The 24325-nt window shown below is 48.4% G+C and overlaps 1 protein-coding gene across 13 annotated transcripts in view; it reads left to right on the top strand.

Annotated features, from left to right (window-relative positions):
• Positions 1 to 24325, top strand: part of TENM2 (teneurin transmembrane protein 2) — a 713065-nt gene that overhangs the window by 576440 nt on the left and 112300 nt on the right. For all 13 annotated transcript variants that reach the window (XM_033432114.2, XM_033432113.2, XM_033432112.2 and 10 more), the window contains one exon: positions 11175 to 11321. In XM_033432114.2, coding sequence (XP_033288005.1) covers positions 11175 to 11321 — 147 coding nt within the window. The remainder of the gene's footprint in view (positions 1 to 11174; positions 11322 to 24325) is intronic.

Genomic DNA, 24325 nt, shown 5'->3' with positions numbered 1-24325 from the left:
CATGGGGTGGCTTCACCCGGCAGGATCCTGTCCGCTTCTCATCTGATTAACAGAGTGGGTCAAGCTCCAGACTGACACCTCACACTACCCTAAACCACCTATAAACTCAAAGTGGTCCTTGATTAATCCACAGTGAGGAAAACCCACATCTCCTTCTCAGTGTATTGTCTCCCTCAAGAGAAATCTATATGGGAAAGGAAGTTAAGATCAGAAGATCGCCCGGGAAGCAGAGAGTCAAAGCAAGGGGTGTGTTATTCCGATGCCAACCCTGTCCCTGTAGAATCCTCCCTGGTTAGAGGGAAGCGAAGTGCATGGGCCCAGAGTTGGACGGGCCTGGGTGCAAACCCCCAGGCTACCACTTTCACTGATTATGACCCTGGGAAAGTTCATTAACTCTCTGAGCTTCAGATTTTTCAGCCACAGATGATGATAGTAATTTGTACTTTATATGCTCCTTGAAAAGACTCAATGAAGTCATGAGGTTGTGAAGTGCCGAGCACCGGGACCCACACTCGTCAGTGGCAAGCGGTGTCCCTTTATTCCCCCCAATCAAGCAGGACGCACTCACTGCTGAGTTGACCCTGACTCTCTACTGCTCCACGGGGCTCCCCTTCCACGCCCCGGGCAGACCACCCCTCTTTGTTAACATGCTTTTTTGAGCCTGAATGAGATTTCTCAGCCCTGGGATCCTTTACAGTTTCACCTCACATGCCTCTTGCATTCAAGGGGGATTCCGAAGATAACGTGTCACATCATGTGCCCATCTTACACATGTAACTTTCAGGAAGTTATCTCACTTTTCTCATTTCCATTTCCTCCTCTTGGGAGGGCACCTTCCTGGGGTCTTTGCTCTACTGACTGCGCTGATCCTGGTGTAAACAGTAGCGGACACTCCCTCGCCATCACCAATTCAAGTGCCAATCAGAGGCTCTCCCAAGCCGTACGGGACCCTTCTGCTACTATTTGAGGTTACTTTTTTTTCTTTTTTGTTTTCTTCAAGGTTACTTTTAACAACAACACTAATAATAATGGCTATCAGTTCTGGATCATTTACTATCATATTACTATTTACACATGGTTTACACATCATGCGTATTTTTGCATTAACACCTATTAACACTCATGCTAAGTACGATAAGTAATACGATATGTATTCTCTCTTTTAAATCCCAACAACCCTCTAGGATAGGTACCCTTCTAGCCCTAGTTTCATAGATGAAGAAACTAAGGAATAAAGAGCTTATAATTTTTGCCTAAGATTATACAGCCAAGGGATATAGGGCTGGATTCAGAGCCCACTGCCTTCACCACGCTACTGCCACATGGTTACTGGGCTGACCTGGTACTTTGGCCCAAGGAGGCCACAGATACTGCTGGAGGGCCCAACGTCCTCAAACAAGTAACCCAGTATAAAAGTCTGTGCCCTCTCCCTTGCTCTTGGGGGGGTGTTCGCCTCCATGACCACCAGTGAAAAGAGCCCAGCCCTCACTCGCTGACCTTGATAATGACAGTTATCCCAGGTGGCATGCCACTGAGGGGTTTCCTGGGGCTCAGGACTTTCAGGGCTAAAACCCAGACGGTCCCAGGCAAACGGGGACAGTCGGTCCCCCTAGTTGAGAGCAGAGACTCTGGAGCCCGACCTCACATCCTGGCTCCACCACTAACCAGCTCTGCCACTTTGGTCAAGTTACTTAACTTTTCTGTGCCTCCATTCCCTCTCCTGTAAAATGGGGATAATACTAGGGCCTACACCATAGGGTTGTTGTAACCGTAAGTTAATGCAAGAGAGGCATATAAAAGAGTGCCAAGGCACACAGAAATGTCTAGTTGAGGAATTGCTATTATTGTTGTCATTCTCTTAAAAGCTTCCTAAAATCCAGAGTTACAGTCCTGGGGCGGGTTCTTTGTCTAGCCCTTTTAACATCTATAAGAAACAAACATTTAGTGATTTCCTTACATTTTCTAAAGTTGGGCTGCAAACAGCAAAAGAATATACAGGGCAATTTATCATCAGCCTGATCTTAACAGCAGTTAAAAGGGAGCCATAAGCCTGTGGTAAGTAACCAGTCCGTGCCCACAGGCCTTCTAGGTGTTATTTGTATTTTTACGAGCCTCCTGTGGCTATAGGGATGCTCAGTGGGTGTAGAAATTGGATGGTTAAAAATAACGAAAAAGAGATCAAAGCCCGTGCCTTTGTTCCTATCTCCATACCAGGGAGGTACCACATTCATTATTTGCTGGACAGCTGTGGGAGTAAGCAACCCGAGCTACAGTAACTTGATTATCCTCCAAGAACCAAATTAAACCATTGGGCTTTCTGATTATTGTCATCCCTGCCTTTGTGGAACTCTTGTTACCCTCTTCATCTAGCAACGTGCCTCTGTCCTCCCTCGCTAGCTGCTCTATCCTGTCTCTCTCAGTCAGGAGGGATCAGTTTATTCCAAGGTGAAAGGCAGGGACTCCTCCAGCACTCCTCCACCGCCTCTGGCATCAGCTCAGTTTTAGACCCTGTACTGGAACCAACTGTCTCTTTTGCTTGGGGAGGTGTCATCCATCCAGGGGCTTGGGGTGTGACCCGCAGGAATCTTTTCCCTTTGCCTGGCTGCCGAATCAAGGGCCCAGTGAAGCAGCAGAGGCACCACATGGTTTATTTATGCATTCATTCAACAAACAGCTTTCATGCCAGGTGCTGGGAAAACAGCCTGTACCACAGAGTCAGAGTCTTTTGCACTCGGGAGGCTTGGAGGCTCCCGGGAAGATGAGCGTTGAGGCTTCTCAACCTCAGCTGCACAGAGGAACCACTTGGGGAGCTCAAGAAATCAAACTACTGATGCCTGGGTCTCATCCTCAGAGATTCTGATTTAATTGGGGGTGCAGCCTGGCGTCCGGATTTTTCAAGGCTCCCAGGCGATTCTAATGCGCAGCCTAGTGGAGACCCACTGCTCTAAACAAAAGAGGAATCAGAATGATGGTGAGTGCTTCAGGAGGAGTAGGTGGTGCTGTGAAGTCATGTGATGGAGGGGGAACCCTGAGCTGCAAGTCAGAGAGCCTTCCCTGAGCGACCGCTGGCTCAGACAAGGATAAATGGCTTTGCCAAGTGAGTGCGGGGAGCAGAATTTAGGGAGAGCGATCTGCAAAAGTGCAAAAGGAGGAGGATCCAGACTGTGTTCTAGAACAGAGGAGGGCAGCGTGGCCAAGGTCAGAGAGCAGAGACTCAAGTGACAGGAGATGAGAAGGGGAGAAATGGACAGGTTTCTATCAGGCAGGGCCTTGGAAGCCCTTTTAAGGAGTTAGGACTTAAGCCTGAAAGCAGTGGTTCTCACCCAACAGCCATCGGAACCTGCTGGAGGGCTTGTTAAAATGCAGGTTGCCTGGCCCCATCCCCCCAGAGGTCCTGAATGGTGGGTCTGGGATGGAACCTGAGAGTGTGCATTTCTAATGAGATCCCAGGTGATGCTGCTGCTTCTGGTGCCAGAACCACACTTTGAGAAGCAGTGCTGTGATCTAAAGCGATGGGAGAAACCCCTGGCACGTCGGCAGCGGGTTTCAGCGTGGCCCCAGTTGCTGTGGGCCTTGGCAACCTGCTGATATGTGCGCATCACTACCCATGACATCCTCCTCTGATTGGGTGAAGTGGGATAAAGAAAGGTGTTGTTCCAGGGGAAGAAAGCAGGCTCCCCTCAAGGAAAGCAAGGCTTGTGTTGACCCCAGTACTACCGGGTGATAATGACTCAGTCCCAATTCACTAAGCAATTGACATGGGATTTCCCTCCCAAGAAGAGCTATTCCCGGTTACTGCCGCCTAAACTCTGTTTCCTCCCCTCATGATTTCTACTTTTTTTTTTTTAATTTATTTTATTTATTTTTTGGCTGTGTTGGGTCTTCGTTGCCGCATGCAGGCTTTCTCTAGCTGCAGTGAGCGGGGGCTACTCTTCATTGCGGTGCGCAGGCTTCTCATTGCGGTGGCTTCTCTTTGTTGTGGAGCACGGGCTGTAGGCGCACGGGCTTCAGTAGTTGTGGCACGCAGGCTCAGTAGTTGTGGCTCGCGGGCTCTAGAGCACAGGCTCGGTAGTTGTGGTGCACGGGCTTAGTTGCTCCACGGCATGTGGGATCTTTCCGGACAGGGCTCGAACCCGTGTCCCCTGCATTGGCAGGTGGATTCTCATCCACTGCGCCACCAGGCAAGTCCATGATTTCTACTTTTAAAAACATTGTGTTAATAAGAGTTCGAAGCATCCAAACAGTACAAAATAAGATGCATTTCGTTTTCTGAGCCCAAGGCTGAGCCCGCTGCCTTCCTTCTCCCATACTGACAGAAATGATGCTGGTCAGTGAGAATCCTGGTGCGTCCAGGAAACGTGCGGCATTGACACCTGGATCCAAACTTACGTCACCTCACGGAAGCCCTGCCGTTTCTGTTGCTGCCGGGGTGGAGGGGCATGACTTCTGCCTTATGAGCAAAAGAGGAACGTTAGACCATGGAAAGGATCACTGCCCTTCCCAGCCCTCCCCCTCCCCCTCCCCCCCCCCACCCCTATGCAAACCCTTAAAGACATACACGCGCTGTTGAAACGAAGAGGAACATCTGCCTCTGGATTTTCCACAACTTCTCTGACAAAGCAGGGGCAGTTGTTCAAGCTCAGGTTCCTGGCTGAACGTCCATTGCCAGTTTGTGCCTCTTCACCACTACTTCCTGCTCACAGAGATGAGCTAGAGGACAAGCCTTGCCGTTGTCTGGGACCAGAATGCTTCTCTGGCAGTCAGTCTTCTCAAATTAGTTGGAGTTTTCCCCGGAGTGTCTCGAAACACCAGATTAATTTTTGAGCGTTTGTCACTGCTGTTTAGTAGAAACGGCCACCAGAGCCCCAGTGATCCCCAGCACCTCAGCTGTTTGCAGGTCTGAAGAGTTCTGGAGTGCAGCGGCAGACTCTATTACATATCTCCAGTGTGTGTCCATTCCTCAGTTCCAACAGTGCGCAGCTCTGAGAAAACAGTCGTGTTTAAAACAGTTGGGGGAGGGGGGTTCCCTCATTAAGTTAACAAGCAAAAGTACAATGCCGCCCGAAAGGAAGTCATCACTTATTTCACCTTCAGCTCTCTTGCCCTTCAGAGCCACCCTCAGCATCAGTGGGTTTTCTGAAAACACTTATGGTGACATTACTAGATTCTTGGGTGGTGGGCAAAGGGGAGTGAGGATTTCCTAGAATGTGATGCAATCGCACACTCAGGACACCCCAGAAGCCTCCATTTCTTAATTTGAAACAGGCTAGGCTCTTGTTTTTTTTTTTTTTTCCTGATCTGGAGGTGAGGCAAGAAAAAGTGGCCTGCACTTCAAACTATGCCCCCCCCAAAAAAAGCCTGCTGCTAATTATAATATTTGTAATATCAAAAATTATATCAACATGAACAACTATAAGTACTACTCTCTGTTGAGCATTTACAATGTGCTCAAGCTCACTGTGCTCAATCTTTGCCTTTATCATTTCATTTTACCCCTCTGACATCTGTATAGAGTAAGTATTACCATCATCCCTCTTCATTCATTCACTCAGCAAACGTTGATTGCGTGTCTGTCATACGCCAGCTATTTTTCTAGACACTGAGGATACCTCAGTGAACAAGAGATGCAAAAATCCTAGCCCTCGTGCAGGTTGCATTCTGTTGGGAAGGACATGAAATAAGATTTATTAGCAAGATATATAGTTTTACAGACGGGGGTGAAAGGTGAAGCTACCAGCTCAAGGTCACACAGACAACAAGAGGCAGATCTAGGTTTTTGGGGGGTTTTTTTTGCAGATCTAGGTTTTAATCTCAGACCTCTGACTCCGAACTGGGTTAAGGTTTTCCCCTTGGTTCAGAAAAGCCTTCCTACTGCAGTCCAGGCTGCAGTAGCTTTCCTAATCGTCTCTTGAACCAAGCACGGACGTCTCCCTTCTCTGGCTTTCCTTGTCATCTGTCTGTGTTGGCATGCAGCCTGTTCTGTGTTTTCACTTGCGTTCCCATCTGGGTGTTGCCCTCTCTGCTCTTCTAAGGTGCGCCTGATGTTGCATGTTAAAATCCTCCTTCTCTTTCCACATCCTTTCTACCGTATTAGCCACTTATTTCTACCTCTCAATTGCTGCACATGGCAGAACGTTTCTTGCTGCTTTTTTAGAAAAGCCTTTTATGGCAAGTATAGCTTTCTTCAAGGACATGTATGCTCCCCTTTTTACTGTGCTGTAGACATTATTTTGCTCATGCCTAATTTTTGTTGGGGCAGAAAGCCTGCCTATCTGGTAACTGTGTCGGTGGATTTTTTTTTTTTTTCCCCCAGTCTTTGGAATCTTGTGTGCAGAAAATTCTTGGAAACTATTCCATCTTCACTCTGCCAAAGGCATTAGAGATGCTAATTTCGGTCAAAAGTCATTCGTTCATGCATCCCCTGACTCTGTGTTGAGTACTGGCAATCCAAGAGTAAACAAGATAGACGTGGTCCCTGCCCTGACAGGTTTACGTCATAACAGAAATGCCCAGAGCAGTTGTACACTGCACAGTTCTAGGGGCCCCATTCAAATGGCAGTGAATGACGATGTGTACCTTTATTACAACAATTTTCCTGCAGGTGACAATAAAATGTCTTAAGGAAGGGCTGCTACAAGGGCTAGCAAGCATCAGGGATTCAGTGTGGTGGATGGGATAGGATAGGGTAGGATAAAGGTACCAGGACAGGTGGAGCTAGCCTTGATTTGGGAGCTTTGGAAAGGCTCCCTGGAGATGACTCGGGCGAAGGATGGGTTGAAGTTAGGCAGATAAGGAAAGGCCGAATGGCTTCAGTCTGAACAAAGCCCAAAGTGATATTGAGTTAGGCTGATGTGTTGACAACCAGTTCATGTAAGATCTGGAAGCCAGGGTAGGGACTTCAGACTTTGCCCCAGGGTCAATGGAAAGCTCTAGAAGTATTTTCAGCAATGTCCAGAACAGAGAGAAGTGGATGATGGTGCAAGACCGGAGGCAGGGAGACCAGTTAGATGGCTTTGACCAGAGTCTAAACCAGAGATGAGGATGGCTTAGGTTAACGTAGTAACAGTAGGGGTAGGAGTGGAGAGCAGATTCTAGAGATATTTAGGAAGAGCAGGTAGGGCTTCTTACAGTAAAGAGGAAAATTAGGCAGGACTTGGTTTTTGACCAGATACATGAGATGAGAGAGGAGGTGGGGGAGGGTAATTAACAGTGACTCCAAGGTTTCAGTCTCGGCCAGTGGGGTGTACATGCAGGTGCCACTCGTTGATCAAGGAATCAGAGTTTGGGAGGGGAAGAAAGATCAAGACACTGAATTCTGCTGAGTTTGAGATGCTTGTGAGTGAACAGATGGAGATGCTGAAATGCAAGCTGGAGTCCAGGTCCAGAGATCAGGGAAAGAGCTGAAAATTCAGGAGTCCTCTGTGTGCTTGGCTTTTGTTTTGTTTTTAATCCCAAATTTCTGCATCAGCTCTAATTTTTGTTAAGACAAAAAGCCTGCCTACCTGGTAACTGTGCCAACAGATATATTTCTCCTAGTGGTTGGAATTCTGTGTGTAGAAAAGTCTTGGAAACTATTCCATTTCCACTCTGCCAAAAGTATGGGAAGTGCGAGAGAACCATCCCAAGATATCACTGTTGCCCTTGAAAGTTCTCTCTGTGAAGAAGACTTAGATCTTTGAGAAGGAAGTCCCACTAGCTTCTCACCACTCTCAGAAGAGTCTATAGATGAGAGCCAGGCTGAAATGATACTGGCACCACCCGATTGTTTTCCGTTCATTTAAGCACCTACTATGTGCCTGACACTAGGGCAGGCGCTGGGATGCAGCAGCAAACAGGGAAATCGCAGCTCTCATGCAGCTTTAGATCAAGGGCAGGCTTTCTCAACCTCAGCACTACTGACACTCGGGGCTGTATCGTTCTTTGTTGTGGGGACTGTCCTAGGCATTTTAAGATGCTGAACATCCTTCCTCTACCCACCAGGTGTCAGTAGCATCCTCCCCTAGATGTGATCATCAAAAGTGTCTCCAGACATGGCCACATGTCCCCTGGAGGGAGGAATGGGGGACAGAATTGCCTCCGTTGAGAATCTCTAGTCTAGGGTCACGATAGAACCTGAAGCCTCCAACAGCCAGCTCGCCACCTGCACAGAATCAAATAGCTGTGCCTAAGGCCTCCTGTATCGGTGGTCTCGGAGATAGGCACTCAGGGAAGGGGCAGTGCTAGCTAGCCTGAAACCCAGAAGACTCCATGCAGGAGACCTCATGGATCCCAAAGTGTAAGAGCCCGTAAGCCCAATTCAACACCAGTTACAGATTCCTGTCCAGAGAATAGCCACTACCTGATACCCATTTGCCCTCCAGACTAATTACTTGCTACGTTTTGTTTTCCCTTAAGTGGAGGCTGGCTTTGCACTTTAGAAACACAAGGAATCACCTCCTCAGAAGGCCACCAGCAGAAGGAACTTGTGCTGGGGGGTAGCTTGGGGTTGCCTAGCAACGCCACGCATTCACCAAGGCTGCTTTCTTCCTCTTGGAGCTAAAAAACAAAGTCCCGTCCATTAATTCCCAGCTGCCCCAGAACTTCTCAGAAATTTGCGAGCTTCCCACTGTTCGTGTTTTCATCTTCCTCACACGATGTGGAGAAAACCCACGACTGTGGTCTGTTTATCTCGCTTCAGTGGGTCAGGGGAGAAGGGGGGGAATCGAGAGAGAAAGAGAAGGGGAAAAAAAGCCTTGTTCGATCTAGGAGCGTGCATATTTTGAGTGCATATCTCTGACTGACATGCTAGTATAGTGTTCTTCGCAAATTTGACTTTTATGTAGTGGACGTGGGTTTCCTACACAGTGAGGCTTCTGTGGAGACTTTGTGCATGTTTTATTCAAACATGAGACCTCAAAGTAGGTAAATAACAAAACACATATAATAGATACCGTGCCAGGTGAATGCTGGTAGGTCTCTCATGTAGTGTATTCTGTGTGATCCATTCCCTAAGACTTACTGGTAGAAACTGTAAAGCTGGGGGTGGCTGGAGGTTGAAGGTACTCTCTTTTCCTCGAGAATTTGTGAAATGTCCCTTGGGCTTTTCCTACTGAGTTGCATTTTGCTCCTGCAGAAATATTTGTGGCATTTCTCTGACACCCACTGGGGCTGGCCTCCCTTCCCAGCGCTCTCTCTCAAAGTATAAAGGGGGAGAGTCACAGGTATTCCAGGTAGGGCTGTGGTCACCTCCTTGGTAAGGAAGGAATGGAAATGTGACTCTTTTTGTGAGGATAGGTATGGGGACAAGTTAAGTCTTTTTTCAGATATGCAAACACTGATGATTTGCTCACATCCTGGATTTAGTGCCAGGTTCTTCAACTAAAGAAAAGATTCGCTGGTAATCATCTCCTCATTCCTCCTCTCAAGACAGCTCGTCTTCCTTACAGAGACTTCTGCATGTAGCACGTCTCCTCTGTTGCTTACCTTGTTCTCCCAGGTCCTAACCCATGCATACCACATTCTGGAAAGGATGGGAGGGAATAAGCATTGAGGAGTGAAACTCCTTAAAGAAGTAAATTTCAACTCAATTTCAAACCCTCCAGCCCTTTCTTCTTAGGAGGAGTCCTTTAAATTCCCACCGCTGCCACTTGCACAAATTAGGTTTATTCCCGTTCTTGTAAGGGGTACTCGAGGGAAGAGAGGAAGGCTGCCAGGTGACGGCCTCTGGAACGCTGGAGAGAGAAGTAGGGGGAGATGCACACTTTCGATTCAGAAGATGTGGGCCACAAAGGTTTCAAATCAATTACCTCCATCAATTACAAAGTGCTCCCTCTGCCATGGCCCAAGCTACCCTGCTCTTTGTGTAGTTTAAAAATAGATACAGAAAGAGATGGAGATAGAGATGGTAGCAGATGTCAAGACAGAATGAGAGAGAGAGAGAGAGAGAGAGAGAGAGAGATTCAGGAGAGTTATTTTCTGAGGACAATTAAATTAATGGTCTTAAACGTAGTAGGGAAACATACCTAGGTTGCACAATGCCGTAAATTTCCTCGAAGTCATTGCCTTGTACAGTACACTTAAAACGGGTGAATTTTATGGTATGTAAATTACACCTCAGTAAAGCCGTTAAAGGGAAGAAAAATAAAAACGTATCTAGGAATTCTTGCCAGCAAGTAGGTTTTGTGAGTGTGGCCACATCCTACCAATCCTGTGCTTCTCTCTACATCTTATAAATGGCGACAGAGGCTCTGCCACAGAGACTCCCCATGTCACTATAGTGCCCCCAGCTCTTTCTCTTCTTTCCTCATCCAGGCTCTCTAAGCGACCTAAGCTCGCCCACGCTTAGGTCAGGAGAGTAATAGCTGCAATTGTTTTGGGTGCTGGAGCAATTAGGGAATGAGGTAGGCTGCTGATTTCACACACACACACACACACACACCCAAAAGGAAAAGAAAACCACAAAATAGGAATCACTCGAGCCCCACTGCCGTCCCCCACGGGCATGAGCATCCCTCTGTCTTTTCCCGATTCATGGCACTCAGCACCTACTCTTTCCCCAGCCTTCCGATCCTGCAGTATTTTAAAATCGTGCCATAAATAGGTTGAATGATTGGCAGCCAACATTTTTAAGTGCCCCTGAAAGCGAAATACTACAAAAATATGAAAATAGCCCAGCAGAACCATCCAGCTCTTGGTCATAAGAAGCTCGTGCTAATCGCATGTAAATTTAGCTTTAAAATTCTGAAAGATGGAGGGCACTCTGCCTCCACTCTGGGTTGATAGGGAATTTTCTCTCTTCTGCAGAAGGCTCTTCTGAAAACAGAAAGAAAGAAAAGATTTTTCTTGAGGTAGCATCCATCCGGAGCCAGCGGGCTGGAAATAATGGCCTAGCTAGGTGTGTTGTAAGCTCAGGGCTAGTTTAGCTTTCCGGAATGTTCCCCACTTTGGGAAGGTTGCCTCAGACCCCTACGCACAGGTCAGTGTCATTGGGGATCTTCTGCATCTGGGCCCCTGCTAACGTCTTGCAACCGCATGCGTCGCCTGCTTCCCCGACTCTTCCCAAGGCAGGTCCGGGCCCCACTCCGCGGCTGGCCCAGCGGCTGCCCTGTGGCCTTGCTCCCCCTTTGCATGGCTCCCCTGCTGCCCCAGCGCGGCCTCACGTTCCTCCTTCTCATTCTCTCCATTTCTCCAACCAGATGGCTGCCCCGATTTGTGCAACGGCAACGGGAGATGCACACTGGGTCAGAACAGCTGGCAGTGTGTCTGCCAGACCGGCTGGAGAGGGCCTGGATGCAACGTTGCCATGGAAACCTCCTGTGCGGATAACAAGGATAATGAGGGAGGTGAGCAAGCGTCTTCTAACTCCCAGCCCCTCAAGAGCAGAGCATTGTTTATAGATGGTCATCATGAGTCCTTTATCCTGAAAGACCTCCCCTCAGCTATTGTCAAATGTTGTTGTAACATTTCCTTTGAAGCAAGCGCGGCAGAGAACGGGCATCCTCAGGCCAGCGGGGACTCCTGGAGACATGGGCTGGAGGCACTGGGATTGGATGCTGGCTCTGGTTTCTCAAGTACGCGTTGCCACAGAAAGGTGGCCGGGCCCTGGCTTTGCCTTTGGGTGACCGTCCCTGCCAGGCCTTCCAGGGCAGGGAGTTACAAACGAATCTGTGCTGGTGATGACAGTATGTGCTCACCCTGAGCTAAGAGGTGGTGAGCAGTGCATCCCTTCGTCCTTTCAGCCCTTTGAGATGTTACTTTTACAAATGAGGAAACCAAGGAAGGCCTAGAGAGCAATTAAGTAACTTTTTAAAGATAGCTTCGTCACCAATAGTAAAATCATGACCCAAACCCAGCTCTGCCTCCAAAGTCCATGTTCTACCCAGTGGTTGGCAAACCACAGCCCTTGGGCCAAATCCGACCCGCCGCCTGGTTTTGTACCGGCCTGCGAGCAAAAGATGGTTTTTACATTTTTAACGGTTGGGGGGAATAAAACCTAAAGAAGGAGAATATTTCACCACACATGAAAACTATGCGGAATTCAAATTTCAGTGTCCATAGGTAGAGTTTTGGTGGAGCACAGACACGACTATTCATTTATGTTAGTCCTGCTTTCACCCTCAAAGGCAATGTTGGTGAGTTGGCCGAGACGAAGCCTAAAATGTTCACTCTCTGACCCCTTACAGGAAGTTTGCTAACCTCTGTTCTGTACGCCTAGCTGAATTTTCCTGTGTTGTTTCCTGGTGGAGTGCTAAGATTCTGGGGCTAAGTGGGGGTGCAGTAGCAATATGGACCACCTGATTTCCTGAGAGCACAGATTCATGCTCCCGTAACATTGGTACCAGCTTGTCATCCACCCCTACCGAAATGACTAACTGGTCAGAATCCCCTCAGGGCAGAAGCTATTTCAGGGTATAAGAGGGTATGAGTCTGGTTATCTAACAAAAATATGTATTGTCTTGTATGTGCCAGTCCCTGGGATCTGGGACTGTCAGCCCCTGCCCTCATGGACCCAAGGGGTCAGTAAGCTTCACTGATGTCCAGAGTGAGGTGCAATCCATTGGGTTAAGGCTGAAAGTATCAGACACACTATTTTTCTTTTTCTTCATCCTCCTGATAGACATTTTACACTTTCCATAACCTATGATTGCAGTTGTAACGTGTCTACAATTTGTAAGTCAACAAATGTGCATGCGCTGATAGGAGTACCCCAGTCAAAAAAAAGTTTATAGATTGATGCAGTTTACAGAGCTCCCATTCATTCATTTACCTTCCTGAAACAGAGCCAGAATAGAAGCCACTTTAATTCATTTTTGAATAAAGTGAGCCGTAACTCCATATACATTTTTTTCCCCAAGAGAGACGGTCAAAATTGCACTAGTTTTCCTGGTAATGTTCACTGTTTTTGCTTCCGGTCCCTGGTGGTTTCACCAAGCAAAGCGGTTGTTTGCAGATCCACTCCTTCCTCTTCCAGAAAGGAGCTGCTGTCCTAGCTTTCTTCCCTGTCGCTGGCGTCAGCAGCTGAAAGCTTAGCAAACAGGCTGGAACGGTGCGCCCAGGGGAGGGGGACTAAGTCTCCCGCAATGTGCCCTGTGCCACCCACTTCCCTCTCCACCAGCCCCACCCTGATCCCAGCTCCCACCAGGAGAAAACCAAATTCCTGAAGTGGTGGGGCTGGAGAAGGAACCCTGCAAGTCCCCAGCCTGAGGACGGCCCAAGGAGCACAGTTCAGGGCCCCTCCTGGCAGGCAGAGGCAAGAGGCACCCGGAAAGGCAGGGCACAAAAGCAAATGAGGCAGTGATTATGCTAAAGACAATAATGGCCTTGTTATGGGAACTATTAAAGCAACCTCCCAAGGAAGTAATTAACCACCAAGAAAAAAAAGGCTCTGCACTGTGTTTATAAAAAGAAACTCCCAGTTAATTCAGAGTTGCTTGTGTCAGGTGAGAGGGGTAGGCATGGATTCTGTCTCACCTGCTGTATGTAAGCAATTCGCAATTAACTGAGGTCTTTTTTTGGAGGAGATTCCTCTGTGCAGAGTATCCTTTTTTATGGTTAATTACTTCCCTAGGAGGTGTGCTCAGCACTTTGCTGTTTATTGATAAATATTAAAGTTGTTCCTCATCAACTGCAGATCCAATCCTGTAGCCCGCTAATTACATCACTGTTTTGTTTGTTTGGGGGTGGAGTGGGGGGGTGGAAGTTCTGCCCCAAGCTCTGTCCTGCTTTTCCAGTTCTCTGAAGAGCTGTGTGGGTCTCTAAACGTAGCAGTGGGTGGGTAAGAGCAGCCGCCCAGGCCTGGGGAGCAGCTGCAGTGAACACATTTGTTATAAACCTCATGAATGGGGAAAATAATAGAGCGCCCTTCCAAAGTGAGCTGGAAGAGGCAAATTATTTTTCCATCTAGGAATGCTCTCCATTTTTTAAAAATCTCAAGTTTAAAGTGATAGTCTTTTTTTTTTATATTTTAAACTGATATAAATATAGATATAAATATGGATATAGATATTCGAAGCCCATAACAGCCTTTTTCAACCTGAGTTCCTCCATGAGAGAAAGAAGCTCTAATGCCTACAGACGCTAGTAGTTCCAAAACGTTAGCTTGCAGCAAAACCACCTGGAGGGCTTGATTACACACAGATTGCTAAACCCTACCCCGGTTGATTCCGTAGGTCTGGGGTAGGATGCAAGAATTTGTATCTCTTGTAAATTTCCAGGGGATGCTGAGGCCGGTTCTAGGAAATTTCCAGAGGATGCTGAGGCCGGTTCTAGGAAATTTCCAGAGGATGCTGAGGCCGGTTCTCTTTGAGAGCCACTGACCTAAGCCAGCCATGATGTGGAATGAATGAACTTCTCTCCGATGCATCTAGCATGGTACTAAGTACCTTCCTTGGGAAACTTGGGAGATTTTTCACTGAACTACTTTCTGGATCTTCTGGTACTTAGACGAGCAACCCTGTTGAAAAAATATCCCCCCAAAACAATTTATGGATTCCTACCTTCTTACTCCCATGGCTTTCAAATTCTCCCAACACCCCCAGCCATATGACCACCAACTTAAACTCAGGAAGCATTGGCTGCTTCTGAAGGGACAAACTTCACCTACCATGGCCCCTGCGAAGTAGTAGAAACGGTTCGGACAGACGTGCCGGGGAGCAAGACTGTCTTTTTAATAGTGAGAGATCTTTACTTGAACTGCTCACCCCAATTTGAAAAAGGAGAGACTCAAAGAAATATTTTTGCTACAGAAGACAAATACGAGCTCATTAAAGTCTGAGAATACACACAACATGTAGATCAAGTGACAGGCGGATAATATTTCATTATCACCACCAAGACAGGTGTGAGATTTAGTTCATCACAGCCAGGGGTAGGAGAAAGGGTGTAGATTTTCTCTCAAAGTGGAAACCTCGAGGTGGGGAGGCGTTGGTAGGTTCTCTGGCCTGGAAAGACAGTCCTTATTCCTTCCCTCCACCCTTTTATCACCCAGAACTTGGCGTCAGGAGCCCCAGCCCTCTGTCTATAGAAGCCCAAGGCTCCCATCCTTGTGAGCCAGCCTGGGAGCCCGTCTGAAGCTCCCATGGAATCCTATCAGATGCTGTCTCCAGTCTGTTGGCAGAGGCCCGGAGGTGGAGGGGTGGGAGATGGCCCTTCCGAAGCTGAGCTTATCCAGGATCGCCATGCCCCATGTCCTTCCTGGCCACACTAGGGAGTTGTCTTTGTTTCCCTCTGTTCTGTTTCAACACAGCTCTGAAAGTTAGATGCTTTGCTCCTTCTCATGTCACTTCCCTGATTGCTGAATAGGTGACACTGTAGCATCATATAGTTAAGAGCCTGGGCTCGGGGCTCAGGCTCTGTATCCCACTTCTGCACGTCAGTTTACCCCTCAAAGTCTCAGTTTTGTCGTCTGTAAAACTGGCGTGGCAATGCCACCTCCGTGAACAGGGGTGACGTTTCACTGAGAAAATGTGTGTGATACGTTTTACAAGGTGCCTGGCTCATAGGATACCCTCCTGTGTCGGCCGTTGCTAGCTTTAATGTTATTAGTATTGTTGTTGTTATTGTCTAGAATGGATGCTGAATCCACAGAGATGGCACCTAACCCATAATTTTCCCCCAGGACAGAACCACTGAGATTCTAACCAGTGCTCATCAGACTTCAGTGTTGCGTGGCCACACTGGAGAGCTTGTTTAAAATTGAGATTTGCAGGCCTTTGAGATTCTGATTCATTAAGTCAGATATGGAATCTAGGAATCTGCATTTTTATCAAGCACTCCAGAGGATTCTGACACAAGTGGTCTGCTGACCACATTTGGAGAAAAACTAGTTCAAATGATGGTTTCCCCTGGGTGGGCTGACCCAGCCCAATGTCATGGTGCCTATTCCCAGACCTCTACCCCTAGAATTTCCAGAACACAAGAGGAGTGAAGTGAAGAAAGGGGAATTTTACTTCAAGTAGAAAGAAGTAATTGGAAAAATATAAACACATTTTCCTGTTTAGTTTCTGAGCAAATAACTTTAGTATGTTTTAGAAGTGCTCTCCATTCCTGGCTGGAGAGGTGGCCAATGTTTGTCTCAAAATTTTAAAATCCTTTAACTCTCTGTCATTAGGGTGTGAATCCATCCATCCACCCATCCATCCATCAGCCATTCATTCATGTTTTAACAAACATTCGTTGAGGGTTTACTAAATGTTAGACATTAGTAACATTAGGCCTTTGGAAATACGAAGACAGACATGACCCAAAGTGTCCACAAAGAGAGCTCACTGAATCCATCTGAAAAGACAAGATGTATAAACATGGTGGTATTATTATCACAATCCAGTGTGTGAGGGCAGACGGGTAGGAAGGGACTGTCCCGGAGCATGGGTGTTGGCTGCAGGACAGGAAAGAAAGCCCGTCGCAATCCTAAAGCCCAGGGTCTTCAGCCTTTCTCCTTGTCTCCCTCAATTCCACGATCTGTGTGATCAGGAGCCCCCGGTAGGGGGTGTTCCATCCACCAGCAGCATCGGCATTTCTCTCTCTAAATTAAGGACTTCAGTCAGGCTGCTCTTCAGAACGGAATTTCCCAGCCCACCTTCATCTGTGAAGCTTGATTCCTTGTTTTGCTCCAAAGGAGGCTGCCTTGGGTTAAGAGATGTGGATGCTGGCCTGAGCTCAGGGCACTCCAGCCAGGTCTAAATGAGGAGAAATAACACTGGAGTCTGTCCAAAAGCACTTGGAACAGACGAAACCCACTCCTCACCGACCATTGCCTCCCCCTCTCTCCCCATCCCATAACCATCCAAATTGGCTTGACATGATTCAGGGATACTCTCCCGGCATTTATCTCAATTGGTAATTAATAACTCACCTCGTCTGTGCGTTTAGCAGAGCCAAGCTCGGGACTTCAGGGACTCTGCAAGAGTTATGGTTCACAGGTCCAAATAGTCCCATTTCTTCATCTAGTGAGAGGGAAAGCTTGGTGAACCCATTGTAAATGCCTTGATTAATGTGTGCAAATCATGTTGATGGATGGGTTGGGTGGGGGACAGCTTAAAAGTGCAACATTGCTCTATTAATTGGGTTGGATAAGGATTCCCCTTGCAGTCCAAAGACCTTGTGGGAAATGTAACTGGAGCCATAAATGATTAGCTCCCAGAGAGGAAAGCAATATATCTAATGCTTAGAAGGAAAACTTGACCTAGAGGCCACTGCCACCTGGCCAGGCACTGGGGCTCTCTTCTTGGGAGGGAAGCAGAACTAGCTGCCACTGAACTCCTAGAGGACCACATGGCGACAGGGGGCTGTTATTATTATTCAGGATCTTCCAGTTGAAATAAGATCTTTGATTTCCTAGGCACATTGGATTAGAGAATCTTCTGTTTAGGAGACTGAGAATTGGGGGTTCCGTTTTCTTTTATTCTATTGAGGTTAAAAAAAAAAGAATCCATTCTCCATTGCAAATAAAAGCTATCCTCGGGCTTCCCTGGTGGCACAGTGGTTGAGAGTCCGCCTGCCGATGCAGGGGACGCGAGTTCGTGCCCCGGTCCGGGAAGATCCCGCATGCCGCAGAGCGGCTGGGCCCGTGAGCCTGCGCGTCCGGAGCCTGTGCTCCGCAACGGGAGAGGCCACAATAGTGAGAGGCCCGCGCACCGCAAAAAAAAAAAAGCTATCCTCAGTAAGATTCCAAGAGCGCTGTGCTGGGCTTCAGAGCCACCTCGATCACGGGAACAGGCAACCAGCGGTATCTCTCTGCTGCTCCTCTTGCCCATGTCCTCCGTGCCTCCACACAGCAGCCAGAGGGATAGTTTTACATTGTAAGTCAGATGATGTCGTGCCCTCTAAGGGCCTCTCCTGTAGCTAGAATCAAAATCAAATGTTTCACCTTGGCCTAGAGGGCCTGCTAGGATGGGTCCCCGCCTTCTCTCTCACTGTGTCCCCGACAGCCTCTGTAGCAGCTCTGCTTCATCCACTCTGGCCAGCCTTCCCATCCTTGTACAAGCTAAGCTTCATCCTCCCTAAGAGCCTTTGCTGGTCCAGGGCCAGCAATACTCTGACCTGGGCATTTTGCACGACTGGCTTCTTCTACTCATTCTTAGGTCTCAGCTCAAAGGCCCCAAAGAGGCCTATCTTGACCTGGAAGTTTCACCTCTCTCTCCCATCACCCTCTGTTGTTTCCTTCACAGCAAAGGTCACGCCCCTAAATTACCCCTTCTTTCTTCTATGTCATCTGTTTCTTCATACCAGAAGTGCAAGGTCTATGAGTCTACCTCTTCATAGTTTTTCCATTTCCCAGATAAGGTACCTCAAGAAGGTCATATTCAAAACAGGCCTTTCCGCTAACCACTACAACATACTGCTTTTCTACCTTAAAGCCAGCATCACATTTCTTCTACAACACTAATGAAATTTGGAAGTTGTTTCTGAAGGAGGTTCAAATAAGTACAGAATGTGTGCTGTCGCAAAAAGGTCTTCGGAAAAATCACCTCCAAGGTAAAACTTTCCCATAGTAAGAAACTTTCCCCTTCCACAGTAAATTTATTTGACCGTGGAATTTGTCGTTCATGAGTTTACCTAACATAGCACCTTCAGTCTTTTCGAATCAAATCTTTAATAGTTTAAATGGTTATTAAGTGTCTCTTAAGGGATTATATATTTTTCCCTGATTAGATAACAAATCAAATATTCATCATAAAATTGTAATTAAAATGCATAATCTGCAAAACAGAGTTAATAATTTAAATCACTGAGGACTTATTTGAGGGAATTAAAGGATCAAAACACAGGTTTAACTGGTGGCAGAGAGGTAACATTTGTATCATTCTGTTGGCTTCCTCTCTTTTTGCCTTGGCCAGAGAAACCATCTAGATGGCAGAGATTACCCTCTTGGCTTCCGTGACCAGCATCTGAATGAAGGTTCAAGGGCCTCGGTGCCATGATTAGCTCTGTGGCTCCCACAGTCCTCCCCTCAGTTCAGACCAGTTGCTCCCTACAAAGGATGACCTTGCTGTCCGGGGGACATGGTCAGTGTCTGACATTTTATGAGTCACAACAAGGAGAAAGAGAGGAGGTGCTGCCGGCATCTAGTGGGTGGAGGCCAGGGATGCCGCTAAACGTCCTGTGTGCACAGGACAGCCTCACCACAAAGAATGGTCCAGCCCAAAATGTCAGTCATGCCAGGGCTGACACATCTGATGTAGACACTAGCATCTCCCAGGAACGTACCGGAGGAGCTGGACGGTACCAACACAGGGAGTATCCTTTGGTTCGATGTCAAAGGCCCGATGCATGGAGCACTTATTAGAGGCCAGGCCGGTGCTCAGACGTTACCAAACTGCCCAAATAAATCATGGCAATAGCCCATGAGAGCCCTGAGAGCCTCTTATTATCCTTTACGTAGAAGCAGAAACTAAGGGCCGGAGAAGTGAAGTGGCTTACCCAGGTCCCCCAGCTAGAATGTAGCCAAGTCAGGGTTCAGGAGGCAGGTTAAGAGCCCTCCTTGTAGGCCCCTCGCAGCACCTGAGTTTCGTGTCCGGGATCAGAGCAGGGCAGACCTCCTTAACACCCTCAGCCCCTCAAGCAGCACAAATTCTGCAGCATTCTGAAAAATAGCCTTGGTGTTAGCTTCCCCCCCACTCCCCGTTTTGGATCTGGAGTGCATTTTTGCCACAAAGTACTTCTGCAATGGAATGCCGGCGGGGGGGGGGCAGCGGGGGAAAGTGGAGCAGTTGGACTTTAAATAGCTAGGCGTTCTCCACACTGCAGCGAGAACAGCTGCCCCAAAGCCTGTGCTCTTTTCTTTGACTTTCCATCTTCTCAGCCACGAGCTCTGGGGGATTGGAGAGGGGCCAGAATTATGCGGCCAAATGTGAATCCAAAGAAAACTGCAAGGTGTCCCCCAAAGCTCTGTGCCCAGTGCTTCCGTATCTCTCCACACACAGCAAAATCCAAGCCTCTTCCAGGGAATTCCCTCCCTTTTCAATCCTCAAGGTATTTTTCATCCTTGATCTGCCCAGCCAGTACTACCAGCAGTACCCATGGGTAGGGCCACGCACTGAGGGACGCTATGTCTTCATGAGATAGGGAGATCATGGAGCCCAGGAATGTCAGATACAGAAAGGCTGAAATATGCAGTCTTCAGCAGCTGCAAAACCCAGAGAGGGAAAGTAACTTCTTCAAGGCCACGTAGCAGGGTGGGGCAGATAGGAGCCAGAGGCTTAGTTTCGTGGCTTTAAATCCAGTACATGCTTCCCCCAAAGGGACCCGGTCACCAATCAGAGAACAGGTGCCTGGCATTTCTCGTTTGAGCCAAGATCTATCTGAGACCCACTAGGATGAACGGAGGAACCTCACACCTGAGAGTGAGCGCCTTCTTTAATTTTGCACCCCAGGTGGGCCTCCCTCACCGCATCCCGTCCCTGCCCTGCACAGACCTCTTCTCATTGATGGTGAAGATGGCAAACACCTCCCCCACAAACAAGCCACACTCTTGGACAGAACCCCCCAAATCATTTAGTCATTCAACAAATATACACCGAGCCTCTCCTCTGCAGGAATGAACGAGACACAGAGACCCGCAAAGAATCCACAGTCTCATGGGGGGGTGAGGCATACGGGAAACCAGTCACTGCAAAGCTGTATCCTAAGTGTCCATGATAGACATAAGACCAAGGGGTGATGGCAGACCAGCAGAGGGACATTGAAGGCTTCCAGAGCCGGTAAAGCTTGAATTTTGAAAGCTACAGAGGAATTAGATTAGGCAAGAGAGAAGGGCATTGTGGGCAAAGAAAATGGCAAAGGCACAGAGGCCAGAGGCAGCAGAGCACATGTGGGGACATCTGAGAAGGCTCAGGGTGTGCAGAGTGGAGGAGGGAGAGGTTGGGGAAGCAGGTCTGGACAGACACGAGACAGGTCGTGTGTGCCAGGCTGGGCAGAGTGCACTTTACCCCAAGTATTGGCTTTACCTCCCTCCACTTAGCATCTTGGTCCCCAAAATCGCAACGACCCCTCTTCCTTCAAACTGATGTGTCTACTTGGATTATTCTTGAACGCACATGCTCAGAGCATGGAAAAAAGGAGGGCCTTTCCTTATGTTTCCTCATTGCCCGTGGCAGGAGGAAGCAGCCTGGCAGGGTGGTAACGAGGCTTTGGGGTCAGGAAGCTTTGGTTCACGTCCTGGCCCCTCCACTGCTCCACAGTGTGAGCCGAAGCAAGTCATTCTCTCTCCCTCTCTCTGAGCCTCAGTTTTGTCCTCCGTAAAGTGGGGCTAATGACGGTTCCTACCTTATAGGACACTGTGAGGCATAGATGAGTTTATACGTGCAAAACACTTAGCACAGTGCTTCTGGTAGGTCAGTGGGCATCAGAGTCACCGGAAGGCATGAGCCTCTCCCCCAGTTTCTCGTCCGATAGGTCTGGTATGGGGCCCGCTGACGTGCATTTCTAGCGAATACCCAGATGATGCTGACACTTTGAGAACCACTGACTTGGCACAATATGTCCCCTTTAGAGGGGAGCTCGAGAGCCTGCAGTGAGTGATGTCTCCAGGCGTGGTGGCCCTGGGCTGCCTGATGGGGAGACAAGCCGAGATGCTCTGCTTCTCAAGGCAGTGGCGACTTGATTGGCATATGGACGCTGCAGACATCCCTGGGCTCACATCTCTGTGGCAGGTTCCCTGGCTCTCTCTCCTGCCACGTTTGTCCCTGCGTGTTGCCGCACAGATCTGTGGACGCACCCCTGTCTGGCCCCTCCAATCTCTATTCTTAATTATGAAGGCCCTGGTTTCTTAATGTCTTCCCACCTCCACCCAGATCATGCCACCAGCTTTGCTAGGCTGGGCTACTGTTCCTGCAGCTGCCAGTCTATCCCACACAGAGCCCTCAGAAGAATTCTTTTAAAAGTCAGGTCATATCACGCCTCTTCTGGTATTTTCCCAGGGCGTCTCATCTCCCGTAGAATGGCGTCCAGGTGCAACGTTGGCCATTGCTTTGCATCAGCAGGTGCCTGCTTCCGTCTGATCTCATTTTGTCCTTCTATTCCTCTCCCTCCACTGGGCCAGCATCCACCATCCTGTTCTTCCCATAGCTCACAAAATACAGCCCAACCCTGGCCGTTTGCACCTGCTGTTCCCTCTGCCCAGAATGCTTTTCCCTCAGATGTTTCCGTGACTTGTTTCCTCATTTCATTTAGGTTTCTACCCAAACATGACTTCTTCAGAGATGCCATCCCTGGCTCCCCTCCAACCCTCTCCAACCCTTTGCCCTGCTTTACTTTTCTTCAAAGCACTATCACTCTTGCAAAGTCTATTATACATTTATTTGTTCATTGTGTCCCCTCTCGAATCTAGACCCACAACCTCAGGGTCCCTGTCTGTCTTGGTCAATTCCTTATTAAATGAATTGAAGAATGAAAGCTTTAATGAGAAGTATCTAGGATAAAAAGCAGTTGTCATTTATTCAGTAGATTATTTTAGGATGAAAGAAACACATGCATACAGACAGTGACACCCAAGTCACTGTATATCACTGACACCATTTTCCCAATGCCAAGAAAATCCAAATGTAAGATACACTGTTTGTTTCACTAAGACGTGAACACGTGATTCTGCTGCTTTTCACCTCTGTAGCCGACTTTGCTCACCCAGTGTGTCGGCTTCCTGTGGGCTGATGGCAGTAGGTAGGCAAGCTCCGTCCTCCAAGACAGGAGGAAAGGCAGGGGCGGCCAGGGATGGCTGTTGAGTGAGCCCAGACGTCCCACACGATGGCTTGCTTGGCCAGATGTGGAATAGTGAGGAAGCCAGAGTAAACAGATGGTTACTCTCCGCTGAATGCTTTTGCATAAAGCTTATTTAGTCTTTCACAACAGCTGTATTATGCTGATATGATTATTATTTCCATTTTACCGATGAGGAAGCTGAGGCTCAGAGAGGTAAAGTAACCAGCCCAAAGCCACACAGACAATGCGTTGCCGACCTCCAGATGCTGTGTTCATAACTGGCAATACAATACCAGCTCCTAGTACCGACGCAGCAGAGTGGATGTGAAGATTAAATGAGAAAATCTCTAGGGAGCGTTCAGCACAGTGCCTGGAGTGTAGTAATGGCCGTGTTTAGGAAATTCATACTTCTGATTTCCCTAGTCTAGCAGGAAGTTTGTAGATAGCTGAGTCTGGTCCTTCTCCCAGTTGCAGGGCTGTGGGTATTTGTCTATTCTTCACACGGTCATCAAAGCTGCTAATTCTCTCAGCTTCGGGGCCGGTCCTCCCACCTCCCCCCGCAAGAGACGGGATCTCTCCTCAGGCGGAAAGTCACTGTTCCGGCTTGTTGCTCAGAGGTGTCGGTGGTGACAGCCCCTTTCCTTTCTGAGGGGCCCAGCAGGTCACTGCCTGGCACCCCACCAGGCTGCCACCCCCGGCCGGGCCTGGACTCCCCGGCCATCGGCTCACTTCTGTCTGACCTGTCAGTGGGCTCTTGGAAATGGTGGTTGATGAGGTCAACAGGCGTGTGGGGTGGAGCAGACTGGGCTGGGAGAGGCCAGAAACAGCAGGGCAAGGGCGAGCATGTGGGGAAATCAGTGGCTGAGATCAGAGGCCCCTGCTCTCTGTTGCCACTGGTTTTTTGTAACAGGAAAGGGGGGAAGACAGCTGCAGGCAGGGTAGAAAGCCCCTGGGGATAAAAACATGGCCCTGGGCTAACAAGGGTGAGACTGTGCCAGAGAGGCCTGTCAGGGATGTCCAAGGTGAAAACTTTCTGATCAAGTGAGATCATTATTCCTTGAGCCTGTATCTGGGTTGTGGAGAAGCAGCAGTGGGAGGGGGTGGGGAAGAAGGGAGAGAGGGAGAGAGAGAGAGAGAGAGAGAGAGAGAGACCAAAAGAAACAGCAACTAGAAAAAAATGTTTTCTGAAGGCTTGGCCTTTCCTTCCCCACATTCTACAACATTCACAGGGAACCTTGATATGGCTGTGATCACTCACAGCCTCCTATGAAGAATGGAGGGTAGAAACCAAGAGTGTAGGCTTTGGAGGTGGACAGACTAGGGGTGAATCACTCCTGCATCACTTACTTGCTGTGTGATTGTGGGCAAGGCCCTTAACCTCTCTGAGCCTAAGTTTCTTTATCTGCGAAGTAGAGATCACAGAATCCTCCTCAAAGGGTTCTTGTGAGCCTTACTGGATGGTGTCCGGATAAGGTTGCATGATGCAGGCTGAGAAAGCACAGAGGAGCTTAAGCTGCTGGTGAGGGGGACAGCCCTGTGGTGGTCCACCCAAGTCAGAAGTGTAAGCTGGTAAACTCAGGAGCTGGGGCAGAGAGCAACGAAAACATTCTGTGTCCCAGTTTTCCAAAAAATAAATCGCCCTTCAGTATGT

The sequence above is a fragment of the Orcinus orca genome, chromosome 3 (assembly GCF_937001465.1).
Source record: "Orcinus orca chromosome 3, mOrcOrc1.1, whole genome shotgun sequence".
NCBI lineage: Eukaryota > Metazoa > Chordata > Mammalia > Artiodactyla > Delphinidae > Orcinus > Orcinus orca.
The sequence above is the reverse complement of the archived record's forward strand: the minus strand, read 5'-3'. Positions and strand labels throughout refer to the sequence as shown.